Source organism: Ranitomeya variabilis, chromosome 1 (genome assembly GCF_051348905.1).
Source record: "Ranitomeya variabilis isolate aRanVar5 chromosome 1, aRanVar5.hap1, whole genome shotgun sequence".
Lineage (NCBI taxonomy): Eukaryota > Metazoa > Chordata > Amphibia > Anura > Dendrobatidae > Ranitomeya > Ranitomeya variabilis.
In genome coordinates, this window is record NC_135232.1 from 595598482 (window position 1) to 595620029 (window position 21548).

The 21548-nt window shown below is 46.8% G+C and overlaps 1 protein-coding gene across 7 annotated transcripts in view; it reads left to right on the top strand.

The window, feature by feature from the left end:
* The window catches only part of ARHGEF11 (Rho guanine nucleotide exchange factor 11), a 164162-nt gene that overhangs the window by 101458 nt on the left and 41156 nt on the right, over window positions 1-21548 (top strand). For 4 of the 7 annotated variants that reach the window (XM_077258833.1, XM_077258799.1, XM_077258862.1 and 1 more), the window contains 13 exons: window positions 3149-3203; window positions 3610-3686; window positions 4138-4266; window positions 4348-4416; window positions 8545-8646; window positions 10921-11019; window positions 12402-12444; window positions 12537-12633; window positions 15347-15469; window positions 16023-16046; window positions 16257-16401; window positions 19164-19266; window positions 20630-20659. In XM_077258833.1, coding sequence (XP_077114948.1) covers window positions 3149-3203; window positions 3610-3686; window positions 4138-4266; window positions 4348-4416; window positions 8545-8646; window positions 10921-11019; window positions 12402-12444; window positions 12537-12633; window positions 15347-15469; window positions 16023-16046; window positions 16257-16401; window positions 19164-19266; window positions 20630-20659 — 1096 coding nt within the window. The remainder of the gene's footprint in view (window positions 1-3148; window positions 3204-3609; window positions 3687-4137; window positions 4267-4347; window positions 4417-8544; window positions 8647-10920; window positions 11020-12401; window positions 12445-12536; window positions 12634-15346; window positions 15470-16022; window positions 16047-16256; window positions 16402-19163; window positions 19267-20629; window positions 20660-21548) is intronic. The other 3 variants (XM_077258844.1, XM_077258822.1, XM_077258810.1) reach the window with 1 other exon arrangement.

The following is a 21548-nucleotide window of genomic DNA, read 5'->3' on the forward strand; positions in this document are numbered from 1 at the left end:
GAAATTACGTCACGGCTTGCTGTGATTGGTCCGCGTCCCGGCAATATGGCCGCCCTGACCAATCACAAGCCGTGACGTCACGGGAGGCTGGACACGCGCCCATTTTAAAATGAGCGCGTCCAGCCTCCCGGCTTGTGATTGGTTGACCGCGGCGCAACCAATCACAAGCCGTGACGTCACGGGAGGCTGGACACGCGCCCATTTTAAAATGAGCGCGTCCAGCCTCCCGGCTTGTGATTGGTTGCGCCGCGGTCAACCAATCACAAGCCGTGACGTCACGGGAGGCTGGACACGCGCCCATTTTAAAATGAGCGCATCCAGCCTCCCGGCTTGTGATTGGTTGACCGCGGCGCAACCAATCACAAGCCGTGACGTCACGGGAGGCTGGACACGCGCCCATTTTAAAATGAGCGCGTGTCCAGCCTCCCGTGACGTCACGGCTTGTGATTGGTCAGGGCGGCCATATTGCCGGGACGCGGACCAATCACAGCAAGCCGTGACGTAATTTCGTCACGGCTTGCTGTGATTGGTCCGCGTCCCGGCAACATGGCCGACCTGACCAATCACAAGCCGGGAATTCACGTAACCAAGTAATAGCGCGAATTTTAAACAAACAACGCTGCCGGTTCCCTCGCTGAAGTCCCGGCTGCGTCGGACAGGTGAGTATAGCAATATTTTTTATTTTAATTCTTTCTTTTACACATTTATATGGTTCCCAGGGCCTGAAGGAGAGTTTCCTCTCCTTCAGACCCTGGGAACCATCAGGAATACCGTCCGATACATGAGTCCCATTGACTTGTATTGGTATCGGGTATCGGTATCGGATTGGATCCGATATTTTGCCGGTATCGGCCGATACTTTCCGATACCGATACTTTCAAGTATCGGACGGTATCGCTCAACACTATCTATAACCAAAACTAGAAAAATGTTGTCTCTGTCCAAATATATATGGACCTAAGTGTAGCATGAGCCACACGCAGCCCCCTATATACAGCATGAGCCACACACAGCCTCCCTATATACAGCATGAGCCCACACAACCTCCCCATATGCAGCATCAGACCCACACAGCCTCCCCATATACAACATGGGCCCCACACGGCCTCCCTACATATAGCATGAGCCCCACACAACCTCCCCATATATAGCATGATCCCCACACATCCTGCTTATATACTGCATGAGCCCCACACAGCCTCCCCATATACAGCATGAACCCCACACAGCCTCCCTATATACAGCATGAGCCCCACACAGCCTCCCTATATACACTGCATGAGCCCCACACAGCCTCCCCATATACAGCATGAACCCAACACAGCCTCATATATACTTCAAGAGTCCCACACAGCTTCCCTTTATACTGCATGAACCCCATAGTCTCCCCATGTAATGCATGAAGCACCCATAGCCTCTCCATGTCCAGCCAAACATCCTATACACATGAAAAAAAGAACATGACATACTCGCCTACGTTCCTTTCTCCCAGCACTCTGCTTCTGTTCCGGTCTCTGTGTCTCTCCACATTACACAGCTGACGCAATTAAATTATGTCATCGCGTTAGCTGTTTCACACACTGATAGGTGGAGTAAGTGGACGGAGGACTCTCCTCCAATGAAGTCTCACCCAGATAGAGACAGCGAGTGGGCGGGTGTGGGAGGGCACGGTGCAGCCCATGGGCCTCTGTTTTCCAGCCCCTCGGCTGTTTTGGTGTGCAGGCCGGACTGGGACGGCCAGAGGGCCGGAGGTGGCCTACTGGCCACACTTTGCCCAGGCCTGTTCTATGGGGTTAAGGTCAGGCGAGTTTGCTGACCAGTCAAGCACAGTTATACTGTTGTTTGTAAACCAGGTGTTGGTAATTTTGGCAGTGTGGACAGGTACCAAGTCCTGCTGGAGAATTATATTTCCATCTCCTAAAAGCTTGTCAGAGGGAAGCATGAAGTGCTTTAAAATCTTCTGGTAGACTGTGCTGACATTGGTCTAGATAAAACACAGTGGACCTACACCAGCAGATGACATGGCTCCCCAAACCATCACTGATTGTGGAAACTTCACCCTAGACCTCAAGCAGCTTGGATTGTGGCCTCTCTACTCTTCCTCCAGACCCTGGGACCTTGGTTTCCAAATGAAATGCAAAATATACTTTCATCTGAAAACAACACCTTGGACCATTGAGCAACAGTCCAGCTCTTTTTCTCCTTGGCCCAGGTAAGGAGCTTCTGGCATTGTCTATTGGTCATGTTGAGTGGCTTGACACAAGGAATGTGACACTTGAAGCCCATGTCCTGGATACATCTGTGTGTGGTGGTTCTTGAAGCAATGACTCCAGCAGCAGTCCACTCCTTGTGAATCTACCCCACATTTTTGAATGACCTTTTCTTAGCGATCCTTTCAAGGCTGCGGTTATCCCGGTTGCTTGTGCACCTTTTTCTACCACACTCAACTTTCCATTAATATGCTTGGATACAGCACTCTGTGAACAGCCAGCTTCTTTAGCAATGACATTTTGTGGCTTACCCTCCTTGTGGAGTGTGTCAGTGACTGCCTTCTGGACATCTGTCATGTCAGCAGTCTTCCCCATGATTGAGGAGCCTATTGAAACAGACTAAAGGACCTTATTTAACGCTTAGGAAGCCTTTGCAGGTGTTTTTTGTTAATTATTCTAATTTACTGAGATAATGGCTTTTGGCTTTTCATTGGCTGTAAGCCATAATCATCAACATTAATGGAAATAAACACTTGAAATAGATCACTGTGTTTGTAATGACTCTGTATAATATGAGTTTCACTTATTGTATTGAAGAACTGAAATAAATTAACTTTTTGATGATATTCTAATTTTGAGAAGCACCTGTACAGCCTGTAGTGGACATAGACCATAATGCAAGTTCCCTTCCATTCTATTATAGGAGAAAGCTTGCAGTACTACTTATGGCCACTGCAGGATGTATGGAGCTGTGTTACATTTTAATCAGCTGTTCAGTAGATTTGCCAAGTGATTGACCTAAAGAGAAGTTATGAAATGGGGAAAAAAATCCTCAAACTTCTTTTTTGTGCTTCAAGATTGTTCCCTGCATGTAATTCTCCTGTATGTACACGTGTATCTTAACATTTCTACTTAGATGGTTCTCAATTTTTCTCCAGGATATTCTGCGATCATACAGCGACTGCAGCTCCATAGGCTATAAAGTAGTAGAAGGTATGTTTCTATGAAGATAGTTTCTAGGGAAGTCTAATTGTTTGCCCTAATGTACAGAGAATTGTGGCGCACTGTTGCATTGGTCTTTATGGAGAACGTAATTGCACTCATTGTGGTGAAATGTGGTACTGCAGCAAGAAGGTAATTTTTGTATAGTGTTTAAACATAAAATAATCCAGAAATTACACCCTGCCTCCTTATTGTAACCCTGGGCAGGGCTCAGGTGCTGTATTTTACCAATATCACCTGTCTCGGTAGCAATGAGCAGCAGAAACCCACCCCAAAAAAACAAATAATAAAAACTGTGCTTTACTGAAGGGGTTAATCACCTTTACATTATATACAGTAAAGAAAATTCCTTTTGTATCCACAAGCCCCAACTAATATGGACATATCCGTTTTATAGGTCGCCTGTCTATGGATTCTCAAGACTGTGACAGCGGCCTAGATTCAGGCACTGAAAGGATTTCATCAATTAGTGAGGTAAGCAAGACCACAGTTCAGCGGAGCTAAACGAGAACTCGGTAGAATGCTGTGAAGGTCCGCTAGTCCAGAATTTGACCATCTGTAACTTCTGATTATTCCTTATGGGACATTAATAGCCTTAAAAATAGATGAAATAAATATAATTAGTCTTTCAGCTGTGTAATTGGTTGAAAATGTAGTCAGACACGCCCCCAAGGAGCAGCCTTGGATTCTTTTGACCACCTTATAGATGAATGATTGACATTTTTATGCTGGTTATTGCAAATTACTACAGGATAGTAAGCGATCTATGCATTAATAATTTCCACAAATGGGTCAAGATAATCATGTGTTATACCCTTGGGCAGATAGGTTGGACATATGCTTTGTTTAAGGCAACCTATGAAGCTTTGCCTCCTTGTTGGCTCTTTAGGTCTTTCATTTAAGTAAAATTCTTTTTTTTTGCCAGTATTCTGTGAACAGGAACTCCATCTTGTCTGACTTTGGATTAGACAGCTCTTATACCTCACCGGTCATCTCTACGAAACTCTTCCAGCACCGTCGACAGGGCTCTGACTCGGCATTGATTCAGGAACAGGTACAGGGGTCTTATCTATCCTTCCATCAAATCATGTATGGTCAGAAATGTTTATGTGATATGTGTATATGGATGTTACAGGTGGACAGTGCTCGATCCACAATCATAGGCCCAGAAGAGGAGTATGACCATGACTATGAAATCTCTGAGGTAACACACAGAACTTCTACTCCATATTGTCCTGTATACTGGGGGTGGGCAATTAATTTTCCCGAGGGGCCACATGAGAGACTCTGATTGTTGTAGAGGGCCGCACCAATAGGCTGAAATTTATTAATCTCAATATTAATATCAATATATTACTTTATATACTCTTTTATAAGCTGAGTTTTTCAGCAAATTTTTTGTGTGCTGAAAATGCCTACCTCTCCTTATACATGAGTCATTGTCCCAGTTACTGCGGGGGAGGGGGAGCAGCGGGTCACAGGAGGCAGGAGCCAGTGGCGGCTAAAGCCTGTGCCCGCTGCTAAAGAGAAACGAATATTCACTGCACTGGCAATAAATATTAATTTCTCTTATAGCGTGCACACAGTTACAGCCGCAGCCGCCGGCTTCCAGCAGCTGCCGGGCTCTCACGGGTGCCTGCTTATTAAGGTAATGAATATTCACCTCTCTCCACTACCATAGGCTGGAGAGAGGTGAATATTCATTACCTTTTTTTAAATCATGTATTTTTTTATTAAAGCATATGAGACGCCATTAACACAGTCCGATACAATTTCCAGACAGATACCATACATTAGATACATGACCTGATAATATATTTTCATTTTACTAAACAACACCCTTACCACCTAACCAACCCCCCTCTCCCTCCCCCCAATCTCTTGCCCGTTATCCAATACAACCATCTGACAGCATCACCTCTTGAGAAAAGATAACAAGCTTTACAAAAACATGCCTGTACATGTAGGAGTCCCCCCAGAATCAACTACACGACAACCATTCTACTTTGCAGTAACTCAGCAGACGCCACACCTGGGTAATCCATCCATCCACCCCACACATTTTAAAATTTTGTATTCTGACCTCTCTTACTGTATATATTTCTTTCCATAAGGACAATAAAATTTATCTTGTTGATAAATTCCTTTTTCCCTGGCGGTTTTTCATCCAACCAGTGCATTGCGATAAGCTTTCTCGCAGCATACAACAATCTTGCGATAGTCAGCCTTCCACATTCATCCGTAGCAATATCATCCATACAGCCCAAAAGACAAGTCAATATTCATTACCTTAATGAGCAGTGACACGTGATCTCCTGGCCGCAGGATCTGCTGGCATCGGAACGAGATGCTGCGAGGGCGCACAGGGAAGGTAAGTAGAATGGGAATAAGGAGCCATGCAGACATGGATGGGAATAAGGAGCCATGCAGACAAGGATGGGAATAAGGAGCCATGCAGACAAGGATGGGGATAAGGAGCCATGCAGACACGGATGGGAATAAGGAGCCACGCAGACAAGGATGGGGATAAGGAGCCACGCAGACAAGGATGGGGATAAGGAGCCACGCAGACAAGGATGGGGATAAGGAGCCACGCAGACAAGGATGGGGATAAGGAGCCACGCAGACAGGGATGGGGATAGGGGACTATGCATACCCGGCTTATATTCGAGTCAATAAGTTTTCCCAGTTTTTTGAGGCAAATTAGGTGCCTTGGCTTATACTCGGATCAATTTATATTATTGATAATTATATTAACTGTATCAGTTAATTGAGCAGAATTAAGTATGCTGACATTCCCCTATATATCATTTGAATCCAATACAGCCCCTTCCATATATTGTATGAGCCCCCCAGTCCCTTATATACTGTAAGCCCCCCACACAGCCTCACTATATACAGCATGAGACCCTCACAGACTCCCTATATACAGCATATGCCCTACACAGCCTCCCTATATACTGCATGAACCCCACACAGCCTCCCGATATAGATCATGAGACCCCCTCAGCCTCCATATATATTCAGCATGAGCCCCACACATCCTCCCTATATAGACTGCATGAGCCCCACACAGCCTCCCTGTATACAGTGTGAGCCCCACACAGCCTTCCCATATACAGCATGAGCCCTACACAGCCTCATCATATGCAGCCTGAGGCCCACACAGCCTCCCCCATATGCGTCATGAGCCCCACACAACCTCCCTATATAGACTGCATGAGCTCCACACAGCCTCCCTATATACAGCATGAGCTCCACACATCCTTCCTATATACACTGCATGAGCCCCACACAGCCTCCCTATCTATATACACTGCATGAGCCCCACACAGCCTCCCTATCTATATACACTGCATGAGCTCCACACAGCCTCCCTATGTACACTGCATGAGCTCCACACAGCCTCCCTATATACACTGCATGAGCCCCACACAGCCTCCCTATATATACTGCATGAGCCCCACACATCCTCCCTATATAGACTGCATGAACCCCACACAGCCTCCCTATATACACTGCATGAGCTCCACACAGCCTCCCTATATACACTGCATGAGCCCCACACAGCCTCCCTATATACACTGCATGAGCTCCACACATCCTCCCTATATACACTGCATGAGCTAAACACATCCTCCCTATATAGACTGCATGAGCCCCACACATCCTCCCTTTATACACTGCATGAGCCCCACACAGCCTCCCTATATACACTGCATGAGCTCCACACATCCTCCCTATATACACTGCATGAGCTCCACACAGCCTCCCTATATACACTGCATGAGCCCCACACATCCTCCCTATATACAGCTTGAGCCCCACACATCCTCCCTACTATATACAGCTTGAGCCCCACACATCCTCCCTATATACAGCTTGAGCCCCACACAGCCTCCCTATATACAGCATGAGCCCCACACAGCCTCCCTATATACACTGCATGAGCCCCACACAGCCTCCCCATATACAGCTTGAGCCCCACACAGGCTCCCTATATACACTGCATGAGCCCCACACATCCTCCCTATATACAGCTTGAACCCCACACAGCCTCCCTATATACACTGCATGAGCCCCACACATCCTCCCTATATACAGCTTGAGCCCCACACATCCTCCCTATATACACTGCATGAGCCCCACACAGCCTCCCTATATACACTGCGTGAGCCCCACACAGCCTCCCTATATACACTGCATGAGCCCCACACATCCTCTCTATATACAGCTTGAGCCCCACACAGCCTCCCTATATACACTGCATGAGCCCCACACAGCCTCCCTATATACTGCATGAGCCCCACACAGCCTCCCTATATACCCTGCATGAGCCCCACACAGCCTCCCTATATACACTGCATGAGCCCCACACAGCCTCCCTATATACACTGCATGAGCCCCACACAGCCTCCCTATATACAGCTTGAGCCCCACACATCCTCCCTATATACAGCTTGAGCCCCACACAGCCTCCCTATATACACTGCATGAGCCCCACACAGCCTCCCTATATACACTGCATGAGCCCCACACATCCTCCCTATATACACTGCATGAGCCCCACACAGCCTCCCTATATACAGCTTGAGCCCCACATAGCCTCCCTATATACAGCTTGAGCCCCACACATCCTCCCTATATACAGCTTGAGCCCCACACAGCGTCCCCATGTACAGCATGAGACCCCATAGCCACCCGATGTACTGCATGAGGACCAATAGCCTCCCCATATCCAGGACGAGGCCTCAAACACATGAAAAAAAAAGAACCCCACATACTCACCCAGGTCCTGTTCTCCCGGCGCTCTACTTCTGTTCCTGTCTCGGTGTCTCCGGTGCGCTGAATCTCCACATTACACAGCTGATGCAATGAAATTGCTATCTTGTCAGCTGTTTCACATACTGATTGGTGGAGTAAGTGGACGGAAGCCTCTCCTCCACCAACAAAGTCTCGCACAGGTAGAGACAACGAGTGGGCGGGGGTGGGAGGGCATGGTGCGGCCTGTGGGCCTCTGTTTTCCAGCCCCTTGGCTGTTTTGGTCTGGCTGGACTGGGGAGGCTAGATGGCCGGATGTGTCCCGCAGGCCACATTTTGCCCAGGTCTACTATATGCTGTTAATGCAAATATATTCACCCCCTGTGTTTCTGCTTTTTCTTCCTGTGTTTTCGTTCCTCGCCCGTTTTTTTGCTCCTGTGTTTAAAAAAAAAAAAAATTAAAATAAGATACTGGAATCCCTCATAAATAACAATTCTGGAGCATTTTTTCTTTGCACTTTGTAATGCAATTCCTTCGTTATTCCTCATTTTCATAACTTTTTTTCCTGCAGTCTGGTGGATTGTTCCAAGACCTGGACAAACTAAAGTCTCGACCGGCCCACATGGGGGTGTTTTTGAGATACATCTTTTCACAAGCGGATCCCAATCCTCTGGTGAGTTTTGTGTTACAATGTTGGAAATGCCAAAGCATTAAAGGGAGAATTCTAATATTAAAACTTATATAAAGAGAACTTGTTTCTACTTGTATATGAAAGGGATTTTCTGTGTTCAGATAGTACTAGGTTGTGTAAATTCCCTCTTACTACATTAATTTTGGGAGGCTGTCCCTAATTATCCAGACTGTCTATACTCTCAACGTCACCCTCTCGCTCTCTTGGCCCGTCTTCTTCTCTCCCTCTCGAGGTCTCTTTCACTCACCCTTTCAGTATCTCTCACCCTCTCGATGTCTCTCTCACCCTCTCGATGTCTCTCACCCTCTCGATGTCTCTCACCCTCTCGATGTCTCTCACCCTCTCGATGTCTCTCACCCTCTCGATGTCTCTCTCACCCTCTCGATGTCTCTCTCACCCTCTCGATGTCTCTCTCACCCTCTCGATGTCTCTCTCACCCTCTCGATGTCTCTCTCACCCTCTCGATGTCTCTCTCACCCTCTCGATGTCTCTCTCACCCTCTCGATGTCTCTCTCACCCTCTCGATGTCTCTCTCACCCTCTCGATGTCTCTCTCACCCTCTCGATGTCTCTCTCACCCTCTCGATGACCTGGCCTGGCATATCCTTGCTTTACATGTACAGCTAAGTAATTTAATTAAGACCCATGTAATACTTTGTCATCAGCTTAATGTCAAGAGACTTTTTTCTGAACACATGAAAATTATCCATGTCTATCACCTCATATATAGGATGAGGGATATCTTGCTGATCGCTGGGGTCCATGCAGTCTGAACCCCAGCGATCCCATAATCTGGGCTGTATGGCCCCATTATAAAAGTCTATGTGACTGACGAGTACTATTTACAGCAGTCCCATTGACAATTAATGAGCATGTGCATCTCTGATCCATCCATGATAGTTTCAAGACCCCGAGTTTAGACACCTTTGAGAGTAGTAGAATATCCCCATCCTATGGCTGTTTCAAGGGATTTCTTTGTTGAGATACTACTAGGTGGTCTAAATTCCCTCTTACTAGATTCTGCGTTAATTTGGGGAGAGGTGTCCCCCATTAGCGAGGGTGTCTAAGAACAGCGTCTCTTTATCTCCCGCTCGATCCCTTTTTCTCTCTTGATCGATCCCTTTTTCTCTCTTGATTGATCCTTCTTTCTCTCTTGATTGATCCCTCTTTCTTGATCAATCCCTTTTTTCTCTCCCGCTTGATTCTTTTTTCTCTTCCGCTCGATCTTTTCTCTCCCGCTCGATCTTTTTTCTCTCCCACTCAATCCCTTTTTTCTCTCCTGCCCGCTCAATCCCTTTTTTCTCTCCTGCCCGCTCGATCCCTTTTTTCTCTCCTGCCCGCTCGATCCCTTTTTTCTCTCCTGCCCGCTTGATCCCTTTTTTCTCTCGTGCCCGCTTGATCCCTTTTTTCTCTCGTGCCCGCTTGATCCCTTTTTTCTCTCCTGCCCGCTCGATCCCTTTTTTCTCTCCTGCCCGCTCGATCCCTTTTTTTTCTCTCCCGCTCGATCCCTTTTTTTCTCTCCTGCTCAATCCCTTTTTTTCTCTCCCGCTCGATCCCTTTTTTTTCTCTCCCGCTCGATCCCTTTTTTTCTCTCCCGCTCGATCCCTTTTTTTCTCTCCCGCTCGATCCCTTTTTTTCTCTCCCGCTCGATCCCTTTTTTCTCTCCTGCTGGATCCCTTTTTTTCTCTCCTGCTGGATCCCTTTTTTTCTCTCCCGCTGGATCCCTTTTTTCTCTCCCGCTGGATCCCTTTTTTCTCTCCCGCTGGATCCCTTTTTTTCTCTCCCGCTGGATCTTTTTTTTTTCTCTCTCTCCCGCTTGATCCCTTTTCTCTCGCCCTCTCTCACACAATTAATGGGGCATGTTAATCTCCAATCCATACATGATGGGTTCAAGACCGTGGTCGGGATCTAAGTGTTTGGACAACCAACATGAGCAGAAAATTATCCCCTACTATGGCATTTTTCAAAGCTCTTTAATGGACCCGACACTGACTTTCACGCTTACTGCCTATAGATGGGGCAATAGAGGGAATTCTTTGTTCTAGGGGAAAGTTAATTTGCATACATGTTCCCAGGATTCCTTACACCATCTGGATCTCCTCAGTGAATACCAGTACCTTGAAAGAAATCTTCAAATACATGTCTAATTCTTGAACAATTGATTTCCTTTGTCTAAGGAGCCCCCGATGTCCTCCACTTAATGGTGATACCCCTGCATGCGGCTGCAGTGAATTTTACTTGCTCTGCTCTCTTCCAGCTGTTCTATCTGTGTGCTGAAGTTTGCCAGCAGCTCAGTGCCCGGGATGCCTGCTCTTTAGGGAAGGACGTGTGGAACATCTTCTTGGAGAAAAGCGCGGTAAGCGGCAATGGAAAAGTTACAGCGCCACCATGTGTGTGTGATACATTGTGTTGTGGGGCCATATTGTATCCCAAAACCACCAATAAAAAAAGGGTTAAACGTATGGGTGTTTCTGCAGCGCCCCAGAGTCCTGGTCGTTGCAGTACTGTGGCTCCGCCGCTAAGGGGGGCTATGGTACGTCTGATGGCACTGAAGGAGTTCATCTGACCAGGTATCACATACACCAATACATTTCACAGTCGGGCCTCCAGGGGGAGCTAAGGGTGCTATTTATTAGGCCACTCCTCACCGTGTGGGTAAACTGGGGGTCAGGCAGGAAGTTAGGCAGAAAGCTGACTGGGTTGGAACCAGGCAACACCTTGTGGCAGGGGGTGTTGTGGGGAAGATTCGGTAGGGTCCCTGTCAGGTTTGGGACCCTGACAGAGGCCTGGCAACAAGAAAGAACGTCACGGGACCGTGCCTGCTCAGCATAGCGGCGGTGCCCTAAGAAAGGATCAGAAGCGAGATATATTGTGCTGAGTGAGAAACGAGATCAACGCAAGAAGGAGAAATACCAGTAGGAGTCTTGCTGTAAGACCGAGGCAACATCCTACTGAGGCGCACAACCGGCAGCCGGAACGCCGAGGAAGTATTCATATATCTAGCTCCAAGCAATACTTCAAACCAACGGCAGGACAGTCAGTCACAGGCGGGCTGTCTCAGCTAAATCACCTATGCAGACTTGGGGGGCAACCTGTGGAGAGGGGCGACTCTAGGGTCCCGGAAGAGCTCCGAGCCTACCCGTCATACGGGTGCCGTCCTAACCGTAACATCAGGGAGGGACGGAGGATTAGCAGAACATCATCTAATCGAGTTGTTGTGAGGGAACACGAGAAACAGACACAACAGTTGTGGGGACTATCCCGTAAGCACAGCAGGGGAGGACCACAACACATAGCGCTAGCAGGAAGGCACAGATTTCCACCTGCTAAGAGAACTCTGGAGGTGCCATCGGACCGGCCGGACTTGCGCAGCCTGGTGAACCGTATTCCGGACTGAGGACCCAGAGACCTTCAGTAAAGAGGTAAAGAGACTGCAACCTGGTGTCCTCATAATTTACTGCACCGCACCACCACCACTATCTACATCTATCACTGTACGCCCCTCAGCAGGGTCACGGACCGGGTCTAGCCACCGTGACAACCCCAGAGCAGAGACTCAGAGGCCCGGTACCGGGTACCCCTCGGCCCTGTGGCAGTGGGGGCGCTACATTTCCAGTTCCCTTTCTGTGATTTCATTCTTTTTTGTAGCAACTTTTTAATTGTTTTGTAATTGTCATGTTCTGTTTTAATGACCGCAAGCAGAGATCTTGCACTCATAGTCGTCCTTTTGTTTTTCAGCCTCTGAGAGTTAAAATTCCTGAGAGCCTACAAGCTGAAATAGGTGAGTGATACATATGTGTGGTCCATCATTTATAGCGGTCTGTACTCTGTGTGTGAAATCCACAGCTTCTTTTATCTACTGCCTCCTTGCAGAATCCTGTTTACGTGGTTCTGAGGATGTTCGGAGCGCACTGAGTGAGGCCCAGGACGCCATGTTACCAGAAATACAGGAGCAGATACAAGACTACAGGTAATGTACCGACCGTGCCTGTCCTGGCCTGTGTAAAGACTGCACTTCTGGGAATGGAAATCACAAGGCCAAGCTGTGGAGACACTGAACAAGCAGGGAATGCAGCTAAAACACAAAGAATAGTGAGCGCAGCTCTGCAGTATAATACAGGATGGAACTCAGGATCAGTACAGGATCAGTAATGTAATGTATGTACACAGTGACTGCACCAGCAGAATAGTGAGTGCAGCTCTGGAGTATAATACAGATGTAACTCAGGATCAGTACAGGATCAGTAATGTAATGTATGTACACACTGACTGCACCAGCAGAATAGTGAGTGCAGCTCTGGGGTATAATACAGGATGTAACTCAGGATCAGTACAGGATCAGTAATGTAATGTATGTACACAGTGACTGCACCAGCAGAATAGTGAGTGCAGCTCTGGGGTATAATACAGGATGTAACTCAGGATCAGTACAGGATCGGTAATGTAATGTTTGTACACAGTGACTGTGGATCGCCCCCAGGCGAAGGGCAGTGGGGTACTCGGTACCGGGTCTGTCTCTCTAAGTTCTGGGGATGTCACGGTGGCCCGACCCGGTCCGTGGCCCTTCTAAGGGGCGCCCAATTAAAGGAGTAGTGGTTTGTACGGTGTTCGTGACGCCACCTGTGGTATTCGGTCAGGGTGACCGACGCTGCTAGGGGTCCGCTGGGGTGATGGAATGGCAGGTAGATGGTATACCTTCCCACAGGTGAAGTATATCCCCAGGGCTTCCCAGATGTGTAGGTGGTGATGGTGGACGTCGTAAGGCTCAATGAATAACGAGGACACAAAGGTTGCAGTCTCTTTACCTTTTACTGAAGACTTCAGTGTCCACAGTCCAGAGTACCGTTCATAGGGCTGGCTGAGTCCGGCCGGTCTGAAGGCACATCCAGAGTTCTCTTATCCAGGTGGAAATCAGTAGCCTTCCTACTAGCGCCTGTGTGTTGTAGTACCTCCCTGCTGAGCACGACGGGATAGTCCTCACAATTTTCATGGATGTTCTGATGTTCTCTCTCTCTCTCTCTCTCTCTCTCTCTCTCTCTCTCTCTCTCTCTCTCTCTGTCCCCCAGATGATATGGATAGGACAACCCGTATGACGGGGTAGGACTGGAGCTATTTTATAGGGACCCTAGAGACGCCCCGACCCCCACAATTTGCCTCCGTTGTCTTCATAGGTATTAAGGTCGGGCAGCCAACTTGGAATTAACTGTCCTGCCGGTCTGTGAAGTAATGCGTAGAGCCTATTACTCCCTCGGTGTTCCGGCCACCGGCTACATGCCTCGGAAGGATGTTGCTGGTCTTAAGGCAAGACTCCTCCCGGTGTTATCTCCTTGTGCTGTGATCTCGTTTCTCACTCTCCACGATATACTTCGCTTCGTGTCCTTTCTTAGGATGCTGCCGCAATGTAGTGCAGGCGCAGCTCCGTAACGTTCTATCTCGTGCTTGTTCTCTGTCAGGATCCCACCCCTGACAGGGACCCTCTGTCTGCAGCTCAGATGTTCCTCCTTCTCCCCCTGTCTGCCTGACAGGTCCTCTCTGGGTCAAACCCAGGTAGCTTTCTGTCTAACTTCCTATCCAACCCACCAGTTTTACCCATCTGTGAGGAGTGGCCTAGTACATAGAACCTTTGCTCCCCCTGGTGGACTGGAGTGTGAAGTGTAGTGTGTGACTGTGATACCTGGTGAGGTGAACTCCTTTAGTACAATCAGACGTAACATCACTCCCCCTGGTGGAAGAGCGACATTACTGCAACGACCAGGACTCTGGGGCGCTGCAACTGCACCAGCAGAATAGTGAGTGCAGCTCTGGGGTATAATAGAGGATGTAAGTCAGGATCAGTACAGGATCAGTAATGTAATGTATGTACACAGTGACTGCACCAGCAGAATAGTGAGTGCAGCTCTGGGGTATAATACAGGATGTAACTCAGGATCAGTAATGTAATGTATGTACACAGTGACTGCACCAGCAGAATAGTGAGTGCAGCTCTGGGGTATAATACAGGATGTAACTCAGGATCAGTAATGTAATGTATGTACACAGTGACTGCACCAGCAGAATAGTGAGTGCATCTCTGGAGTATAAAACAGGAGGTAACTCAGGATCAGTAATGTAATGTAAGTACACAGTGACTGCACCAGCAGAATAGTGAGTGCAGCTCTGGGGTATAATACAGGATGTAACTCAGGATCAGTAATGTAATGTATGTACACAGTGACTGCACCAGCAGAATAGTGAGTGCATCTCTGGAGTATAAAACAGGAGGTAACTCAGGATCAGTAATGTAATGTAAGTACACAGTGACTACACCAGAAGAATAGTGAGTGCAGCTCTGGGGTATAATAGAGGATGTAACTCCGGATCAGTACAGGATCAGTAATGTAATGTATGTACACAGTGACTGCACCAGCAGAATAGTGAGTGCAGCTCTGGGGTATAATACAGGATGTAACTCAGGATCCGTACAGGATCAGTAATGTATGTACACAGTGACTGCACCAGCAGAATAGTGAGTGCAGCTCTGGAGTATAATACAGGATGTAACTCAGGATCAGTACAGGGTCAGTAATGTAATGTATGTACATAGTGACTGCGCCAGCAGAATAGTGAGTGCAGCTCTGGGATATACTACAGGATTAACTCAGGATCAGTATTTGTTTGGTTTCATACATTTTTCGTTTTCCCAGGACAAAGCGGACTATGGGTCTGGGTAGTCTGTATGGAGAAAATGACCTGCTGGACCTTGAAATTGACCCTCAGAGGGAGCGTCAGGTCGCTGCTAAGCAGATTGCACAGCTGGGGGAGATTCTGTAAGTGTTGCATCTTCAGAGATTGTGTAATTTTAGAAGTTTTGTTTTAACAGTTTTTCCTCCTCCACTTGCAGCCCTGTCCTTACCATTATGAGAGCACATGTAGCACATATAGTACAAGAAAATTGCTATCCTAAAATGTGCTGCTGGGGGCCGCTGCTCTTTCCACTGTTTGTCGTCTCCCACCCACGTTTTATAGTATCATACACTAACCTAATGGACACCATTAACGTGTTGGTAAAAGTCACCGTGTAGGATTAATGAGATCTGTCAACAGCAGCACAAGAGGAAACTGCAGAAAGATCCTTCTCTGACAACATGTAGATCTGACAACTTACATAGTCAATCTTAATGGAATATGATCTCCTCTGTAAATTGAGGCCTGCAGTACCCTCAATCACCACACAGTGTGCTGTTTACTATTGCTTGCTGCGTTTTATGGTTGTCTTTTCAAGTTGTGAGGTGCTAAGAGATGAAGGAGGTGTAAGTTATAGTCATATGTGAAACGAAATTATTTGGTATCTAATTTTTATTATAATCTTTTTGTTTTTAGGTCAAAATATGAAGAAGAGAGAAGGTGAGTAGTCAGGATTTTAATAAGATCACATAAATCAGAGTTGATCACTGAGGGATCAGTAGACTCGTGCTCATAGGCTACATCTGGCGCTACAGTTCAGCTCATTGAGGTGAAGAAGACTAAGCTGCAATACCAGACTCTGCATCCACACAAGAGTGGCGCTCTTGCTACCTACCACGTCTTGATCCTGGCTTTTCTGTCTTTCTGTAGCTCTCCTATGGCCTTTGCACTAAGCACGTACATGAATCATGCTGGAATAAGTTCCCGAGAATTTCGACCTGCCAGCGTCTCCGAGAAGTCTCAGATCTTTCCTGACAAAGACAAGTGGCTCCCCTTCTTCCCCAAAACGAAAAAAGTAAGATACGAAGTACAGAATTGTGTAAAATTGATGGCCAATAGTTAGATTATTTTTTTTGTATTTTCAAGTATTCTGTTTCTTTAAAAGGAAAAACCATCCAAGTCTTGTTTATAATAGTAATTATATTTATTATTAATAGATTAGTGAATATCTTTTTGCTACCGCTGCTGTTTGTGTTTTTTCTACAGCTGTTGCCGTTTTCAGCATTGTTGGTGCTATTGCTTATGCTGCCGCCGTCATTGTTGCTGCTGCTGTTGGTGCTGCTGTCGCCATTGTTGCTGCTGCCTCTGTTGTTGTTGCTTCTTCTTCTTGCCGCTGCCATCGTTCCTGCTGCTGATTGTGCCACCATCGTTGCTGCTATTGCCGCCACCATTTGCTGCTTATGCCACCATTGTTGCTAAAGCTTGCTAAAGCATCATTGCTGCTGCTTCTGCCATCATTACTTCTGCTGCTTCTGCCGCCACTATTGTCAATTGACGCTACTGTCATTTCTTGTGCTGCTGCCGCCGCTATTTTTATTCTGCTGCCGCCACCATTGCTGCTACTGCAGTTATTGTCATTACTGCTGCTGCCAGCATTGTCACTGCTACTACTATTACTATTGCCATCATGGCTGCTACTTCTACTACTGCCGCCGTTGTCTCTACTAATGCTACTACCATCATATCTGTTGTTGAGGCTGTCTCCGTTGTCACTGATATTTTTAATAATACGTCCATTGTCACTACTACTACTACTGCCGCCATCCTAACTGTTATTGCGGCTGTCACTGTTGTCACTAGTATTACTACTACTGCCGCCGACCCTGCTGTTGTTGCGATTGCCAACATCGTCGGTGCTACTACTACTACTACTACTGCTGCCCCTGCTATTGTTGCGGCTGTCACTTCTACTAGTTCTGCTGCCGCTCCTGCTATTGTTGCGGCTGCATCTATTGTTGCTGCTACTACTACTGCTGTCCCTGCTGCTGTTGTGGCTGTCACCGTCGTCTCTGACACTATTGCTGCCCCTGCTGCTGTTGTGGCTGCCACAGTCATTGCTGCTACTACTACTGCCTCCACTGCGGTTCTTGTGGCTGCTACCATCGTCGCTGCAACTACTACTACTACTGCCGCCCCTGCTGCTGTTGTGGCTGCCACCGTCGTCGCTGCTACTGCCGCCTATGCTACTGTTGTGGCTGCCAGAGTCATTGCTGCTAATACTACTGCCTCCACTGCGATTCTTGTGGCTGCTACCGTCGTTGCTGCAACTACGACTACTACTGCCGCCCCTGCTGGTGTTGTGGCTGCCACCGTCTCCGCTGCTACTACTGCTACTGCCGACTCTGCTACTGTTGTGGCTGCCACCGTCTTCGCTGAGGCTTATAATACTATTACTGCCACCCCTGCTGCTGTTGTGGCTGCCACCGTCGTTGCTGCTGCCACTACAACTGCCGCCACTGTTGTTGTGGCTGCCACCGTTGCCTCTGCTACTGCATCTACTACTCTTGCCACTCCTGCTGTTGATGTGTTTGCCACCATTGTCGCTGCCACTACTATTACTGCCATACTGCCACCACAGTCATTGCTACTGCTGCTGCTGTCATTACTGCAGCTACTTGTGCCGCCACTGTTGTCAATGGATGCTGCGGCCATTTCTTCTGCTGCTGCTGCCAGCATTGTCATTGCTGCTACTGATGTTATTGTTTTCACTGCTACTACTATTACTGTTGCCATCATGGCTGCTACTTTTACTACTGCTACTACTGTCATAGCTCTTGTCTCTGCTGTCTCCGTCGTCACTGCTACTTTTACTCCCACTGCCGTTGTTGCTACTACTACTGCCATCCTAGCTGTTGTCACGGCAGTCACTGCTGTTACTACTACTGCGGCTGACCATGCTGTTTTTGCGGCTGCCAACATTGTTGCTACTACTACTGCCGCCCCTGTTATTGTTGCGTCTGCCTCTGTTGTTCCTGCTGCTACTACTGCTGTCCATTCTGTTGTGGCTGCCTCAGTCTTCACTGCTGCTGCTGCCGCCCTTGATGCGGCTGCCACCGCTGCTACTACTACTGCCGTCCCTGCTGCTGTTGTGGCTGCCACTATCATCGCTGCTACTACTACTGCCGCCTCTGGTGTTGTTGTGGCGCCACCATCGTCGCTGCTACTATTACTACTACTGCCATCCCTGCTGTTGTGGTCGCCACAGTCATTGCTGCTACTACTACTGCCGCCCCTTCTGTTGTTGCGGCTGCCACCATCGTCACTGCTTCTACCATTACTGCCGCCCCTGCTTTTGTTGTGGCTGCCACCATCGTTGCTGCTGCTACTCTCATTAGTGCTACCCCTGCTGTTGCTTCTGCCGCCGCCATTGTTGCTCGATCAGTAGCTGCTGTGAGAGTTGCTGTTGTTTTTTTTTATAATTTAGAAAATGTTTATATTTCGCATTCCTGTTATTATTTTCCAATTTTTGCTGGTGTCAGAATGAGTGTGATGTGTATTCAGCCCTGGAAAACATCGCATGTGGGTTTCAAGTTGCTATTGCACAAGTTTGCTGATTTTTGGGCCTCACATATCCCATAGTGCCCTGTATGACAATTCTGGTTGGTGGTCTTGTCATGGTGTTAATTCAGTTTAATCCAAGACTTTATTCTTGGTCTTTGTGATCTGGTGGTGGATGGAGGTTCTTGTTGTATAGAAGGATCTTGAGGACCTCAGGGAACGTTGTCTTGATTCTCATGGTATCATTTGGTCAACTCTTCTACTTTTCTATCTCTATAGAACAGCAATGCAAAAAAGGAGAAGGACCGCGAGTCCGCAGACGATAAGAGGCGGAACCCAATTCTCAAATACATTAACAAACCCAAAAGTTCTTCTCAAAGCAGTGAGTATGGAAGTTTGGGGGCATCTCCTCGGGGATGGGAGGTGGGATTATTATCCGCAATGTTGTGTCCTCTTCAGGGCTTCAAAATTGATGGAAATTATGGCATGTTCTTAGGAAAGGTTATCAGTATTAGATGGGTGGAGGTCCAGGTTTTGAGATCCTTGCCAGTTGGCTTTTTGATTGGAATACAGTGCTCTAAGGGCTAACACCTACACATTCATACTAATACAGAGTGCTGGGCCATGTCAGAGATGGTGTGCTGGGATGCTAGGAGTTGGACCATGTCTTGGAGGCTCTCCTTATTGCTTAGATTATTGGGGTTCTTCATGTTTGTGGAAGAAAGAAGGGTAACTTCCTCCACTTCTCCGGCAGCAGTTAAATATTTATAATAGTATATGATGGTGACTACTGATGGTGGCCACAATGACATTTACAATAATTGTTATTCAACTTTCTCTTGACTCTTAAAGGGACTTATCTTTACATAGCAGAGCAGTAGCTGTGTTTAAATGTCAGTCTTCACTGTGTATATGAACCAGGAAGATCAAGATGAATATAACTATAGGTTATGTCCAGATAGGCCAGTCGTTAAAGTTGTGTATGGGCTGATGGACGACAGGGTATGAGTGGTTATAGTTATGTATGGGCTGGTGGAGGACAAGGTATGACTGGTTATAGTTGTGTATGGGCTGGTGGAGGGCAGGGTATGAATAGTTATAGTTATGTATGGGCTGGTGGAAGACAGTATGAGTGGTTTTAGTTGTGTATGGGTTGGTGGAAGACATTGTTTGAGGGGTGAGGGGTTATAGTTGTATATGGGCTGGCGGAGGACAAGGTATGAGCACTTGTAGTAATGTATGGGTTGGTGGAGGACAGGGTATGACTGGTTAAAGTTATGTATGGGCTGGTGGAGGACAGGGTATGACTGGTTATAGTTATTTATGGGTTGGTGGAGGACAAGGTTGAGTTATGTATGAGTTGGTGGAAGACAGGGTATGGTGGGTTATCGTTGTGTATAGGCTGGTGGAGGGCAGGTGTGAGAGGTTATAGTTGTGTATGGGTTGGTGGAGGACAAAGTTCATATGGAGGTGTTCTTCAATGCTGCTATACATAGGCTGGTTGATCGCTGTGACTACTACTCACCCCACCCTTCTCTATCCTGTCATAATAATTATGGTATTAATTTTTAATAATTTACCACTAATGATTTTCCTGCGGGTTGTCGGCAAGGGACGGCTTACATTTGTGCAGAACCCCCTCCCTCACTTTTTTTTTTAGGCTTGTTGCTATTTCCTCTGCTGTGCTGCTCATTCTTTTTATTTATTTATTTTTTATTTAATCTGCCATTTTTTTCCATTTGTAGCGTTTCATGTCCCCTTGTCCCCTGGTGAAGGTAAACCTAATTTATCGATGTCTACCTCCCTTGACACCTTTTCAGGTCTACTAAAGCGATTTGCCACTAACCCCTGTGTGTAGATATAACCTGAATATTCTTGTGTGTGGATATGAAGCTGCTTCTACATTTCTGCCTTCCTGTCTTCTACCTTTTCTGTATTGTAACCAGGCCGTAGGAGCTTGTGCTGAGGAGCTTACAATCTAACTATGGTTTTATGAACTACTGAGGCTCACGATCATTTTATACTGAAAAGTTCCACTTTATAACATACTTTGCTTTAAAAATTAACCATTTTAAAAATCTCTGCTTGCTACCAGTGAATAGTGTCCATCAGAAAATCTATCCTGGCCGGGTCTTTATTATTTATGATTTGCTGAAGATTATTAGAGTAGGCAATCATCTATTTTTATCATGGACTTCATAGTAAATGCTCTTTCTTACATTGTAGACCATGTGCAATCAGCTTCTTCTAGGTGTAGCTAAAGTCAGTCATTTAAAGTGAAATGGTCATGTTATAGAGCAGGAAAAGCTGAGCAGATTGATATATAGTTGTGTAAGGAATGATTCAGTAGAACCAGTCATTTTTTCCTTTAAACTCCTGCCCATTCTGGGCATAGCAGTCCAGTGGGTGGTCTCATAAGTCTTTTGGGCGGTCCTAAAACCTAGAATGAACAGCGGTTTAAATGATTAGTTCTATTAAATATTTTCTTATAAAGATATATATCAATCTGCTCAGCTTTTCGTGCTCTATAACATGATGCAAACAGATTGAACAACATGTTTGATGAGGCAGTTTCCTTTTAACATGTTACTTCAAGGCTGTAGGAAAGGAAAGGAGGGGCATATTGGGCTCTGCTTTTGAAAGATAGAAATGTGGCCACTAATT